General features: G+C 46.8%; 2 protein-coding genes across 2 annotated transcripts in view; both read right to left on the bottom strand.

Annotated features, from left to right (window-relative positions):
• Positions 1-2,434, bottom strand: part of LOC124605993 (tyrosine-protein kinase receptor torso-like) — a 95,243-nt gene extending 92,809 nt beyond the window's left edge. Inside the window, exons 1-2 of the mRNA XM_047137955.1 lie at positions 2,423-2,434; positions 1,680-1,920 (exon numbers count right to left, since the gene is read on the bottom strand). Coding sequence (XP_046993911.1) covers positions 1,680-1,920; positions 2,423-2,434 — 253 coding nt within the window. The remainder of the gene's footprint in view (positions 1-1,679; positions 1,921-2,422) is intronic.
• A 7,374-nt stretch (positions 2,435-9,808) lies between these two features.
• LOC124605992 overlaps positions 9,809-15,018 on the bottom strand; it is a 230,835-nt gene continuing 225,625 nt past the window's right edge. Inside the window, exon 10 of the mRNA XM_047137954.1 lies at positions 9,809-10,113. Within this exon, the coding sequence (XP_046993910.1) occupies positions 9,809-10,113 (305 nt within the window). The remainder of the gene's footprint in view (positions 10,114-15,018) is intronic.

Below are 15,018 nucleotides of genomic sequence, written 5' to 3'. Positions count from 1 at the left end.
GTACAGAAATGTGCGGCTTGTCTGGAGCTGCTCAACGATTGTAGCCAGTGTTTTTTACTCCATACGCCCAGTCAGTGTACTAGCTGCACTGCTGGTACTACTTCAGAACTAAAGAGTGATTTGTGATACTGATTTCGTACGACATTGTATTCAGTATCGCATGTCAATACCATCCCGCGGGCAAAGTCTGCAACGGAATTGCAAGTTTCCGTCAGAGGTTGATAGAGGTCATGCGGGACCTGGCGGACCCAATGGTGCGTGCCCGCTGAGCCACGCCTCCAGCCGCTCGGAACCACGAGCGCTCTCTGCCGCAACAACATGGGGTGGCTGGTGGCCGCCAGACGCCCCAGTCGTGCTGGGAGCCTCTTCACTACGTGATGGTACACAGACACTGCCTAGTCGCAGCTCTCACAACTTCGTTTGTGCTTTTATCCAGAGAGCTCTCAAATGGCTCTGAGCACTATGGGACTCAACTGCTGAGGTCATTAGTCCCCTAGAACTTAGAACTAGTTAAACCTAACTAACCTAAGGACATCACAAACATCCATGCCGAGGCAGGATTCGAACTTGCGACCGTAGCGGTCTTGCGGTTCCAGACTGCAGCGCCTTTAACCGCACGGCCACTTCGGCCGGCATCCAGAGAGCCTTATGCTTGTGGGCAATGAGTACTAGACTTTATTTCTTACTGCAATATTTGTAATGAGTCTTCATTCGCTTCGAGAAATATAATTAAATCTCCTGTTTGTTGTATTAACTTGTTTGCTAAGCATTTCCGCTTCTGTCCAGCATTCCTACGACCGCAGTCACTGCTCCACTCTGTAGCCCACCTTTCAAATGGTTCAAATGGCTCTGAGGACTATGGGACTTAACATCTGAGGTCATCAGTCCCATAGACTTAGAACTACTTAAACTTAACTAACCTAAGGACATCACATACACACCCATGCCTGAGGCAGGATCCGTACCTGTGACCGTAGCAGCCCCCACCTTTCCTTACCATTGTATACGGAGCTGTAGACAACATTTTATAACCAACTCGTGTAGCAGTCAACAGTCCCCATATTTTAGTACATGAATTCTTCCCGATCTCAGTTTAGCTTTGGTTGTTTCCTCGCGTTTCCATTTCACCGTCACAACACCAACAGTTGAACTAGGCAGCTTTAGAAGGGTTCAAATGTCCCTGTCGGATTTGTTACTCAGGTGACATTGAAAGAACAGTCGACGTTAGAAACAACTGAGCTATCCTTATGGAGCCATTCTGCTGTTATTGCCTCTCTGCTGACAACACAACACTAAACTGGTGGGAGAGCCTCTCGTGACATCTGGTAACCAGTCTCTCATTTCACAGGAGTTGGGTTGGGTTGTTTGGGGAAGGAGACCAGACAGTGAGGTCATTGGTCCCATCGGATTAGGGAAAGATGGGGAAGGAAGTCGGCCGTGCCCTTTCAAAGTAACCATACCGGTATTTGCCTGGAGCGATTTAGGGAAATCACGGGAAACCTAAATCAGGATGGCCGGACGCGGGATTGCACCGTCGTCCTCCAGAATGCGAGTCCAGTGTCTAACCACTGCGCCACCTCGCTCGGATTCACAGGAGTGTCCGGGTTTTTTGCTCAGAGAGTGTAATGTGGCGTACGCCGCCAGCGGAGCGCTGAGCACAGCCAGACTGCCAGACTGACCCCTGAGCATCTTGACGGCGACGGGCAGCGGCGGCCGGCCGGGCTGTCGCAGCAGGCCGCGGCGCACCAGCCCGAAGGCGCCCTCGCCCAGCAGCTGGTCGGCCAGCAGCAGCCGGCCCGCCGACACCTCCCACCCGTCGCCGGCTTCCTCTGCGTCCAGCGACGACTCCCACTCCTCCGGCGCAGGCGTCGAAGCAGAAGCGGCCGCCGACCCTGGGCCCGGCTCCTTCTCCGCCAGTTCCTGTCGCCGAGTGAGCGACAGTGTCGCAGCTTTAACAGGCACTTACACTGACAACGGAAACTCCCCATCGCACCCCCCTCACATTTAGTTATAAGTCGGCACAGTGGATAGGCCTTGAAAAACTGAACACAGATCAATCGAGAAAACAGGAAGAAGTTGTGTGGAACTATGAAAAAAATAAGCAAAATATACAAACTGAGTAGTCCATCAACAACATCAAGAATAATATGAGCTCAGGAGCGCCGTAGTCCCGTGGTTAGCGTGAGCAGCTGCGGAACGGAAGGTCCTTGGTTCAAGTCTTCCCTTGAGTGAAAAGTTTACTTTCTTTATTTTCGCAAAGTTATGATGTGTTCCATGAAAACATGGGAGAACTGCCGGATATCAGTAACGTCCTGCCACGATATTTCGACGCAGAGTCTTCTGGCCATCTTCAGGTGAGTGCCACTGTAGTAGTACTGGCGAGTACGCGCTGAGTTCTGCTATTTAAAGCCGTGACACAAACATTTTTGCCCATTTATCAACCTTTTGGAGCTCGATTATCAATGAATCTGTGGAAATAAGATTGTCTGACAACGAGACTCTCATCAATCGAGATAACGGTTATCAGCTAAACTCTGCTTGGAATCCTGTTACAGAGGAACTTCGTAGTCGACGTAGTTATCTGCATAAAGATGGAAATCGACCTGACACCGATACGCCAGGCTTTCACCGTGGAGGGCGCGAGGCGCAGCGCACGGAGCCGTTACGAACGCGCACGCTGAGCAGCGCATGCGCAATGTCACCTCAGAAGGCTTTAAATAGCGGAGCTCAGTGTGCCTCACCAACACAGTTAGACCGCAATAGACCGGTGATGCTGTATTGTAACATATCACCCCGGACTACAAGTCATTTTTATAAAAAAAAAAAAAAAAAAAAAAAAAATAAAGCGTACTCGCCAGTACTACGACAGTGGCACTCACCTGAAGATGGCCAGAAGACTCTGCGCCGAAATATCGTGGCAGGACGTTACTGATATCCGGCAGTTCTCCCGTGTTTTCATGGAACACATCATAACTTTGCGAAAATAAAGAAAGTAAACTTTTCACTCGAGGGAAGACTTGAACCAAGGACCTTCCGTTCCGCAGCTCCTCACGCTAACCACGGGACTACGGCGCTCCTGAGCTCATATTATTCTTGATGTTGTTGATGGACTACTCAGTTTGTATATTTTGCTTATTTTTTCATAGTTCCACACAACTTCTTCCTGTTTTCTCGACTGATCTGCGTTCAGTTTTCCAAGGCCTATCCACTGTGCCAACTTATAACTAAATCTGAGGGGGGTGCGATGGGGAGGTTCCCTTGTGAGTTGACAGAAATCATGGGATACCTCCTAACACCGTGTCGGACCTCTTTTTGCCCGGCGTAGTGCAGAAACTCTATGGCGTGGACTCAACAAGTCGTTGGAAGCCGCCCGAAAAAATACCGAGCTATGCTGCCTCTAGAGCTGGCCATAACTGCGAAAGTGTTGATGAAGCAGGTTTTTGTGCACGAACTGATCTCTCCATTGTGCCCCCCAATTGTTCGATTGGTGACCAAATCATTCGCTCGAACTGTCCAGAATGTTCTTCAAACGAACCACGAACAACTATGGCCAAGTGACATGGCGCATCGTCACCCATAAAAATTCCACTGTTGTTTGGGACATGAACTCCATGAATGACTGCAAATGGTTTCCCAGTAGCAAAAAATTGGCTCTGAGCACTATGGGACTTAACTTCTGAGGTCATCAGTCGCCTAGAACTTAGAACTACTTAAACCTAGCTAACCTAAGGACATCACACACATCCATGCCCGAGGCAGGATTCGAACCTGCGACAGTAGTCGTCGCGCGGTTCCAGACTGTAGCGGCTAGAACAGCTCGGCTACCCCGGCCGGCTTTCCCAGTAGCAGAACATAACCATTTCCAGTTAACGATCGGTTTGGTTGGACCAGAGGACCAAGTACATTCCAAGTAAACACAGCCCACACCGGATGTCCCATGCGTCTGTCTCCAACTATCACTCCACGTTAAGCCTGTTAATTCCCGTCGTATGGCCAGAGTCACGTCGGACACTTTTTCGCACGAATCTCCTGAGTGCAACGACCTTTCATACGTTGTGTACGCGATACTATCGCCATTTGCATATGTGTATATGGCTATCCCATGACTTTTGTCATCTCAGCGTGCAGTAGTGGCATTAATTCCGGACAATTGAAATGTTCGTTTATTTTAAAGTAGCGAGACGGGCGTAAGTTGTGGTGTACTAAATAATTGCATTATGTGTTGTGACTTGGCAAGACAGCCAAGCCACTATGAGATAGCCGAAAGGCACTCGTTTAAGCTCACGCAGGCTGGCGTGAGGTCTGGAACAGTTAAAGGAGTTGAGTCTAGTAAAAAAAGTACGGAGCTTCTGGAATACTTAACTTTAATCCATAATTGGTGAACATCGGTATGACGGTACATGCATCACAAGATAAATAGCAAATTATAATGGCGCCTTGCTAGGTCGTAGCAAATGACGTAGCTGAAGGCTATGTTAACTATCGTCTCGGCAAATGAGAACGTAATTTGTCAGTGAACCATCGCTAGCAAAGTCGGCTGTACAACTGGGGCGAGTGCTAGGAAGTCTCTCTAGACCTGCCGTGTGGCGGCGCTCGGTCTGCAATCACTGATAGTGGCGACACGCGGGTACGACGTATACTACCGGACCGCGGCCGATTTAAAGGCTACCACCTAGCAAGTGTGGTGTCTGGCGGTGACACCACATTATGACTCTTTTTATTTTTACAACATCTAAACTGAATATCAATCATTTTTAGAAAGTGTGATATGTTAATTTTTTATTAAAAATATATAAGTGAACTCAATTTAAAACCTTCACTACTTCACGCACTTGCGCTTATGTAAGTAGGATCGATTTCCAAGAGTGTGACAACACCAAGTGTTAATGGGCTACAGCTGCTGACCCATCATCGAGTTTATATTTGTTTACAACAGGTTTATTCTTGTGATGGACAAAGTATATCAACACTGCTGACCATAAAATTGCAACATCATGAAGGCGGCTGGCAACAGACGTCAGTCAGACGCGAAATGTACTACATGGTTTGGAATGCAAATGAGAAGCATTTCAGCACAACCACACGAACTGGTAGGAGTAGCGGCATCTATGCTCTGTACAGAAAGAAAAAATATGTAGTGGTTTTCTCATTGAGCAATCTCAACTGAATGTTGGTTGTTTGTGAGATCAGTCGTATGGATTTTGTAACAAGGAGCAACGCAATGTCTACCACTTCTTGTCGGAATTGGATCCTGCCAGCATTGTGGCCTCTCGAGAGCGCAGTTTATCATTCTGCGATATTAATGCTCGTATTGGTCACGATCACATGACTGTCATGCAAATATGGAACTAATGGGTTCAGAGGGCCATGCAGCATCTTAACGGCTCCATGCGACTAGTGGCCGAGAAAACAGACGTACTTTTCGTTCTGCTGTGCAAAGTCGTACAGCCACATCATGTACTTTGAATCAGTAAATGAGCTTTTTTGCAGCACGTCAAGCATCCACCCGGACAATCTGACGACTTCAGAGCACCACGGACTGTGAACAGGGCGACCATTACTGAGGGTCTCTTTGACGCGGCAGCACAGAGAGATGCACTGACAGTGATGTGCCGAAAAACACTGGCATCAAGTCTTCTTTCAGACAAGTCCCTGTTCTGTACATAGTAGAACTGGGAAAATAACAGCATGTGGCCTCTCTGAGGTGAAGGGATACTGCCAGATTGCATTCGTCATAAGAGTCCAGCACCTGAAACGATTACTTTGGGTGTCATCGCTATACAACACAATGACCTATGTTTTGTAAACCTGGCAATTTAGACAGCAAGTTTTACAGAGCTAACGTATCAAGGCCAGTTCGATATCTCCATGACATTGTCTTTCAACAAGATAACGAAAGATTGCACTTTGCATTTGCTGTCCTGACCTTCCTCAATACTGAGCGTGTCCGACTCTCTCCAGCACGTCCTACAGATGTTATCACTGACATGCCACCATTCACCAGCCGCTATGATTGATAAACTCTGGCATAGAGCTGAAGCGGTATGGAATGACGCATGTCTATCTGGCATTCTAGCTCTATGCCCAGCGGGGCTAAAGCCGTTGTTGCTGCCAGATGTGGCTGCTCTGTGTACCAAATCAGCTAGAAATTTAGTCATGTGCACTGCTTGAGAAAAAACGTGAAGCACCCAGAAGGGGAAAGTGAAACTTCCCAAGGTGAGAAGGTATGTGATGTTGTTTCTGTGATTTTAAATTCCAGTCAAAGATACAAAGAATTTGGTAGTATGGGCCGATTTACCAGTATGACATTGGACCTGTTCCGGCCCCAATGCATATGCCCATTAAGCTGCTGTATCCTCTCCTGAAGCAAACTAGTCCACAACTGTTGCACGTGGTCGTTGACATCTTGGATTCGAGCAGTAGGAGCTGACATCCAAGCTGGTCCAGCCCAAGGGCGCACCTCAACATCATGCAGACAGTTCGTAGAGACATGTGTCACGTGTGGACCAGCAGTGTCCTGTTGAAAAATTACGTAACGATGCTGTAGCATCAGAGATAACACATGAGGACGCAGGATGTCCGTGATGTCCCATTTTGCCGTCATAGCTTCCTCAGCCACCACGAACCTCGAGGAAAAGTTATATTCGATGACTCCCCAGACTATGACGCCAGGAATAACATCGCTGTGCCTTTCCAAAACACTGAAGAATGTGACCTCTTCCCATGTTCCGCTAAAAATGATCATTTGGGGTAGTGCAGAATTGCAATTCATTGCTGAATACATTGCGATGCTATTCATCAACAGTTCATGCTTTCCAATCACAGCACCACGCCAAAAATAGCCGTTCATGTTGTGTTGATCATAGTATTGTACACATGGATTGGTAATTCTCTAGGCTGGCTACTGCCAGTCTCTGACCAGTAGTGCCGGATGATGCATTGTATTGCAGGGAGGCCAGTACTCGTTGTCGGCTGGCAGGCGCAGATGTAAAGCGGTTACGATGCGTTTGGCGCATAATTCTGTCACCATCAGAAGAAACAACTATCGCCTGGCTCTGACTGTGGGTTCTTTGATTGTTCGGGGAGAGCGTTCAACTAAACTACAGTGTATAAAATATTAGTTCACTTTATTACGTGAATAGTGAAAAGATTTACTTAAACTGATACAGTCCTTTGCCACGGGAGTGCTTGATAATTTACAACAGTGGTTAACTATTGAAGCATCACTAGATGCTGTAATTAACAAAGTGTTCTATTGAAGTACAGGGTTCAACATTTACAACAGTACATATCCACCTGCGACTTCCGTAACTCTTCATCCTATACAGCACTTCCATGCGCACCTCTATTTTGACCACCATGCGAGGGTGATACTTCGCTGAGGGAGAGGTGTTGCGTTCTGAAGCACTTCCCACCCGTTGTTGCGGATTGCAATGAGACATCATAATGTCTGTGGTATTAATGTGTGTCGCTGACTTTGGTGTGCCACTTTGGACAATATCACAATGATCCTTCCTTGTGGCAGTGAAACGGGGTCAACCAGAAACTTGATGACAAGCACGCCGCCCTTCACATTTACATGTGGTCCAATATAGGGCCACTGTCATATCCGAATGCCCCGCAAATCTAGATACTGCACGAGTCGCCCAGTTGGCTAAAAAGAGAGGCCCACAATGTGGCCTCTATCACACTGTCGGTTTGTGGCGACGCAGTCTCACGTGAGTAAGCTACATCTCCGTGTACTTCTCAGCGATCACTCAACATCTGATGTTATTCACAGTCCTTAAATAAGAGGGGCGTTTGAGAAGTCCGTGCAAAGTTTTTGAGATGGCACCACTGGCGCGTATCGAGGTCATGTTTACTTAGTAGCATCTTTGGAAAGAACGAACACCAAGTTTCAGACATATTGGTCTATTTCTTGTGTCTGGCATTCGTGTGAATCAAGGAACTCGAGTGATTGTCAAAAAATGGACAAAAAAGAATTTCGTGTGGTGATTAAACATTACTTTATGAAACGCAAAGCACCCCAGGAGACTAAAGAGAAGCTTGATAAACATTACGGTGACTGAACCTTCGATTATAACAGTTTATAAGTGGTTTCATAATTTTCGGAGTGGCCATATGGGCACAAGTGAAGCCCTGTGGAGGTTACGACTCCATAAATCATTGATAAAATCCATGATATGGTAATGGACGACAGAAGAGTTAACGTGCGTGAGATTGCTAGTGCTGTGGGCATCTCGAATGAATGGGTGCATAATATTTTGAATAAACATTTGGACATGAGAAAGCTGTCCGCAAGATGGGTTCCGCGATTGCTCACGCTTGACCAAAAACGAAATCGTGTGAAGTATTGCAAGGATGGTTTGCAGCTGTTCAGGAAGAATCCGCAGGACTTTAAGTGTCGTTTCGTCATTGTGGATGAAACATGGATACATTACTATAGCCCTAAGACCAAACAACAATCTAAACAATGGGTTACCAAGGGAGAATCTGCACCAAAAAAGGCGAAGACCATTCCTTCGGCCGGAAAGTTTATGGCGACTAAATGATGACGACAGGTGTTGTTGATATACCTCGATGTGGACAGCTGAAAATGTGTGCCCCGACCGGGACTCGAACGCAGGATCTCCTGCTTACATGGCAGACCCTCTATCCATCTGAGCCATCGAGGACACAGATGAATAGCGCGACTGCAGGGAATTATCCCTTGTACTCTTCCCGTGAGACTCACATTCCCAACTGTCCACAATTCTACATATGTTATGTACCTTACAGACATTTGCCCAATCACTCATCACTCGCGCACGCTTAGGAGATTCCCGTAAGAGTTTGGGCAACCTGTGCGCATTCGCACAGACGAAGGTCAATGGCTGGGTAGCCTTTAACTATATATATATATATGTGAAGACAGTAACTGTTCTCGAAAGAACAGATGACTGTTGACCGTGCAGCTTTTCCCTGGAATAAATCATTTATTCCAGGGAAAAGCTGCACGGTCAACAACAGTAATCTGTTCTTTCGAGAACAGTTACTGTCTTCACATATTTATGGCGACTGTCTTTTGGGATTCGCAAGGGATAATCCTCATCGCCTATCTGGAAAAGGGTAAAACTATTACATGTGCATATTATTCTTCGTTATTGGACCGTTTGAAAACCGAGCTGCAAGAAAAGCGCCGGCGATTGGACCGCAAAAATGTCCTTTTCCTTCACGACAATGCACCAGCACACACCTCAGCAGTTGTGGTCGCAAAATTAATGGAAATAGGATTTCAACTCCTTTCACATCCCCCCTATTCTCCAGACTTGGCTCCCTCGGACTATTTGTTCCCCAATTTGAAGAAATGGCTAGTGGGACAGAGATTTGCAGCAACTAATAGCTATTTTACAGACTTGGACAATTCCTATTGTTCGGAAGGGATCAACAAATTAAACAGTGTTGGACGAAGTGTATAAGTCTAAAAGGAGACTATGTCGAACAATAAAAAAAAGGTTTATCCCAAACACGTAAGTAGTTTTTATTTTTGCACGGTGTTCTACCAGACCTAGTAACAACACTAAAGCACCCTGGTGGTCTTTCTACCTGTGACAGAGAAGTGCAACTGTGATCATTGAGGTACCTGCTAATGCTGCGTACCTCTACAGTTACATTAGAATCTGACTACGTCTTCAGGGTGCTTCTCTTCTTTTGGCACGCGGTGTATTCTTTCTACTATGTTATAAATGCAGGCTAAGTAAAATTTTCTTTATTTACTATCCTTCCTGGCGTTGGAATTTTAATGGCCATCAGTTCACTTACAGGTCCTTCAGCACGTAAGCAGATGTGGAAGATAAGTAGTGATTAGTTGCAGGGAGAGAGTGGGGTGAGGCTGCATTACCTGGAAGCAGAGCTTGGCGCGTCTCCGTCGAACCCTGCGGGAGAGGCAGCGTGCTGTGAACGCCGCCCCCGCGCCGCCCATGGCCAGCGCTGCGAGGGCAGCGGCCGCCAGCGCGTACGGCGAGGGCGACGGCAGCGGCGGCATCCCGCGCTCTGTCAGCGCGCCTCCAGCGCCGCCCACCGCGGGCGCCGCCCCTGCGGATTCGTCACGCCGCGTCAGGAGCGTCCGCTTCACTGCAACCCCAGGTCGTGCCTCCAGAACAGCTGGTAAGGCGCACTGCTTGCGTCGTACAAATTCGGGGACCTCACAACTGAGACCCTGTTACAACGGTGGATGTGCTAGGTACAGTAAGCACACTAGACAAAATACGTCATCAAAAAAGACCCAACAACACCAGCTCTACCCACGATAACGGCCTCATTTCGGCGAGGAAGAGAGTCCACAAGATTCTCCAGGTATGCCGTATCTAATTGAGGCTCTCACTGATGTTTAAATCATGCAAGGATATCAACTCTACGTTTCACCCACTGTTTCAATCAGCCCCAGACATTTTCATTGACATTAAGATTGGGTGAGTTAGGGGGCCAGTCAAGGTCTGACAGGATACATGAGTATTGGTCAAATGCAGAACATATGCATGCAGCTGTGTCAATACAACTGTTGTCATATTGGTTGACGGGAGTGTCTACTGCTCAAATGGTTCAAATGGCTCTGAGCACTACGGGACTTAATATCTGTGGTCATCAGTCCCCTAGAACTTAGAATTACTTAAACCTAACTAACTTAAGGACATCACACACATCCATGCCCGAGGCAGGATTCGAACCTGCGACCGTAGCGGTCACTCGGTTCCAGGCTGAAGCGCCTAGAATCGCACGGCCACACCGGCCGGCGTGTCTACTGCACACTCCCCGCAAAACTGTAGAAGAAAGGGCAACACTTGGGCACCAAGAATGTTGAAATAAAAATCTTGGTTCACCTTCACGCTAACTTGAATGAGTGGTAAGAGGCTTTGTACGAAAAGTGTTACAGAAGCACTCCCGGCCTGAACTATACCTTCCACATACTGCGGGTTAAACACCTCATTGGCCAGTCGGTGCAATCGACTCCTTGCATAATTTGAAAATAAGCAGGATCATGACCCATCAGCCCACACTACACGCCCTCAGTGTGCCACTGTACTGTTTCTGTGCTGTTAGATAAATTGAAGACGTGCAGATTAAAGTAAATTCATATGGCATGTGTTGTAACCACGACCGGAACGGTCGCGGGGTGGCCGTGAACGTAAGCGCGACGGGACCTAACGGGAGCAGCCCGCGGACAAACAAGACGGACGAATGGGAAAGGATGGACACACACAACGACAGACGACCGAACAAGACACCGAGAAATGCAAGAAGCAACGGCGTCACGAGCGAAAACCTCACGGTATCAACTGTGGTGTCACCGCCAGACACCACACTTGCTAGGTGGTAGCCTTTAAGTCGACCGCGGTCCATTAGTATACGTCGGACCCGCGTGTCGCCACTGTCAGTGATTGCAGACCGAGCGCCACCACACGGCAGGTCTAGAGAGACGTCCTAGCACTCGCCCCAGTTGTACAGCCGACGTTAATAGCAATGGTTTACTGACAAATACGCTCTCATTTGCCGAGACGATAGTTAGCATAGCCTTCAGCTACGTCATTTGCTACGACCTAGCAAGGCGCCATTACCAGTTATATTGAGCTTATTATTAATGTACCGTCAAGAGCGATGTACACCAATTGTGGATTAAAGTTAAGTATTACATCAACTACGTACTTTATTTGCTACTAAAAATTCCCTTAACTGTTGCAGACCTCACGCCAGCCAGCGTGAGCTTAAGCGCGTGCCTTTCGGCTTCCTCTCATAGTGACTTGGCTGTCTTGCGAAGTCACAACATCAACGACGTCCACTCGGACACGGAGACAAACAAAGTAAACATGATGTCTGTAAGCGAGATATGAAGACACTCACACGAATATCAGACCGCCTCGATGAGTGAGGGCATGCGGTTAAATACATGATAGGGTACGTCGCTAGTGGCCGATGGGACCACGTGCTCCACAGTGGCGCGGGCCAGAAGCGGGCGGAGCCGCAGCTTACCACTAGAAGGACCGAGGGGCCAAACGGCCGGCCCCTTTTCGATCTTTTCACTTGTTTTCTGAGCAAATCGTAAGTTCGACTTATTTGATATTTTGTGACTTTTCATCAGTCATGTGAAATATTAACCACCGCTGTTTGGAGTGTCCTATTTGTATTAGGTTGTGAAATATCAAGCTTACCACCTAGAAGGAAGGCGGGACCAATTTGGCCACTCCAACATTTCTCTGTATTTAGAAGCTACTTCTTTGCAATACTGCATATGAAATCACATCAACTGTTGTCCCTTTGTTGTTCAAATATGCGACAACAATGTCATTCCATCCAGCGCTGATTGTTGGTTAGTTGACGCAAGGATTTCAGTTATTGTCTGTTGTGACGGTACCTGAGAGTCGTCCCTGCAGTCATGAGCTGCGAATACAAGAAGCGGCTAACAGACGCTGAAATACTAGCAGAACTGAGAAAAACAGAAGATGAAAGTTCAGATGAAGAATTTGAGTTTTGCGACAGCGATCAGGACAATGAAGAAAGTCTGGTAGTTCCAGTGTGTGCAGATGAAGAATGTGATTCGTGCAACGAATGTGATGATGTAACACAGCCCACGACAGTTTTCCGCTACATTTAGGGGAAAGTGAAACTTCTACATCCAGCATACCTTCCGATGTTCCAAATTCTAGCTCTATAAGATCAACCCGGGCAATATTTGCTTCCCCCGGAAGTCAGTCAAAAACTAATTCTGGGCAACCCACTGTAGAAAAAGAAACAGCAAAAGATGGGACTGTGTGGAAAATTGTACCAGTGGGTTCTAATGCAGGTCAGTAATATTTCTGCTCTTTGTGTAGAGTTTTAGTTTGTAAAATTACAAGAACAGATATACAGGGCTATTACAAATGATTGAAGCGATTTCATAAATTCACTGTAGCTCCATTCATTGACATATGGTCACGACACACTACAGATACGTAGAAAAACTCATAAAGTTTTGTTCGGCTGAAGCCGCACTTCAGGTTTCTGCCGCCAGAGCGCTCGAGAGCGCAGTGAGACAAAATGACGACAGGAGCCGAGAAGGCGTGTCGTGCTTGAAATGCACTCACATCAGTCAGTCATAACAGTGCAACGACACTTCAGGACGAAGTTCAACAAAGATCCACCAACTGCTAACTCCATTCGGCGATGGTATGCGCAGTTTAAAGCTGCTGGGTGCCTCTGTAAGGGGAAATCAACGGGTCGGCCTGCAGTGAGCGAAGAAACGGTTGAACGCGTGCGGGCAAGTTTCACGCGTAGCCCGCGGAAGTCGACAAATAAAGCAAGCAGGGAGCTAAACGTACCACAGCCGACGGTTTGGAAAATCTTACGGAAAAGGCTAAAGCAGAAGCCTTACCGTTTACAATTGCCACAAGCCCTGACACCCGATGACAAAGTCAAAAGCTTTGAATTTTCGGCGCGGTTGCAACAGCTCATGGAAGAGGATGTGTTCAGTGCGAAACTTGTTTTCAGTGATGAAGCAACATTTTTTCTTAATGGTGAAGTGAACAGACACAATGTGCGAATCTGGGCGGTAGAGAATCCTCACGCATTCGTGCAGCAAATTCGCAGTTCACCAAAAGTTAACGTGTTTTGTGCAATCTCACGGTTTAAAGTTTACGGCCCCTTTTTCTTCTGCGAAAAAAACGTTACAAGATACGTGTATCTGGACATGCTGGAAAATTGGCTCATGCCACAGCTGGAGACCGACAGCGCCGACTTCATCTTTCAACAGGATGGTGCTCCACCGCACTTCCATCACGATGTTCGGCATTTCTTAAACAGGAGATTGGAAAACCGATGGATCGGTCGTGGTGGAGATCATGATCAGCAATTCATGTCATGGCCTCCACGCTCTCCCGACTTAGCCCCATGCGATTTCTTTCTGTGGGGTTATGTGAAAGATTCAGTGTTTAAACCTCCTCTACCAAGAAACGTGCCAGAACTGCGAGCTCGCATCAACGATGCTTTCGAACTCATTGATGGGGACATGCTGCGCCGAGTGTGGGAGGAACTTGATTATCGGCTTGATGTCTGCCGAATCACTAAAGGGGTACATATCGAACATTTGTGAATGCCTAAAAAAACTTTTTGAGTTTTTGTATGTGTGTGCAAAGCATTGTGAAAATATCTCAAATGATAAAGTTATTGTAGAGCTGTGAAATCGCTTCAATCATTTGTAATAACCCTGTACTCGTATAATATCAGTACATTACACGTTCTAAAAATACTGTTCTTTTTTCATATGTTTTCAGGTCGTCTACAAAGTCATAACATTTTACGGGAGAGCTCAAGACTAGCATCATATGCTAAAAGGAAAATTCAAAGTTGGAAACTTATTGGTGCTTGGCGGTTAATTTTCAGTGCTTCCATGAAGCGCCACATCAAGCACTGTACTGAAGCTGAGGCTCGTCGTCCAACACAAGACGATTCCTGGACGGTAGACACTGAAGAACTGGATGCTTTTGTCGCCATAATGTATGCAAGAGGAGTGTATGGGGCAAAGAATTTTCCTCTCAAAAGCCTTTGGTCAACAGTATGGGGCCCTCCGTTTTTCAGACAAACTATGGGACGAAACAGAGTTATCGAAATAATGAAGAATATGAGGTTTGACACCAAGTCCTCTAGATCTGAACGCCTCAAGGCTGACAAATTTGCTCTTGTCTCAGATACTTGGAATGCTTTCATAGAAAACAGCGCGTCATGCTATAAAGCAGAACCTTATCTTACAGTTGATGAACAACTTTTGCCGTCTAAAACAAGATGCCAATTCACACAATATATTGCAAGCAAGCCAGATAAGTTTGGCATAAAATTCTGGTTACTTGTAGGTGTTTCCAGTAAATACATACTGAATGGATTCCCATACCCTGGTGCTGATCCCCTTCGACCAGCTGACCAAGGCGTAGGTGAAAATGTTGTTCTTAGGCTTATGGGACCATACTTAGGCAAAAGTTTGAATGTCACTACTGACAGTTACTTCGCTATGCT

This window comes from Schistocerca americana, chromosome 3 (genome assembly GCF_021461395.2).
Source record: "Schistocerca americana isolate TAMUIC-IGC-003095 chromosome 3, iqSchAmer2.1, whole genome shotgun sequence".
Taxonomy (NCBI): Eukaryota; Metazoa; Arthropoda; class Insecta; order Orthoptera; family Acrididae; genus Schistocerca; species Schistocerca americana.
Note: the sequence above shows the minus strand (reverse complement) of the source record. Positions and strands in the feature narration are given on the sequence as shown.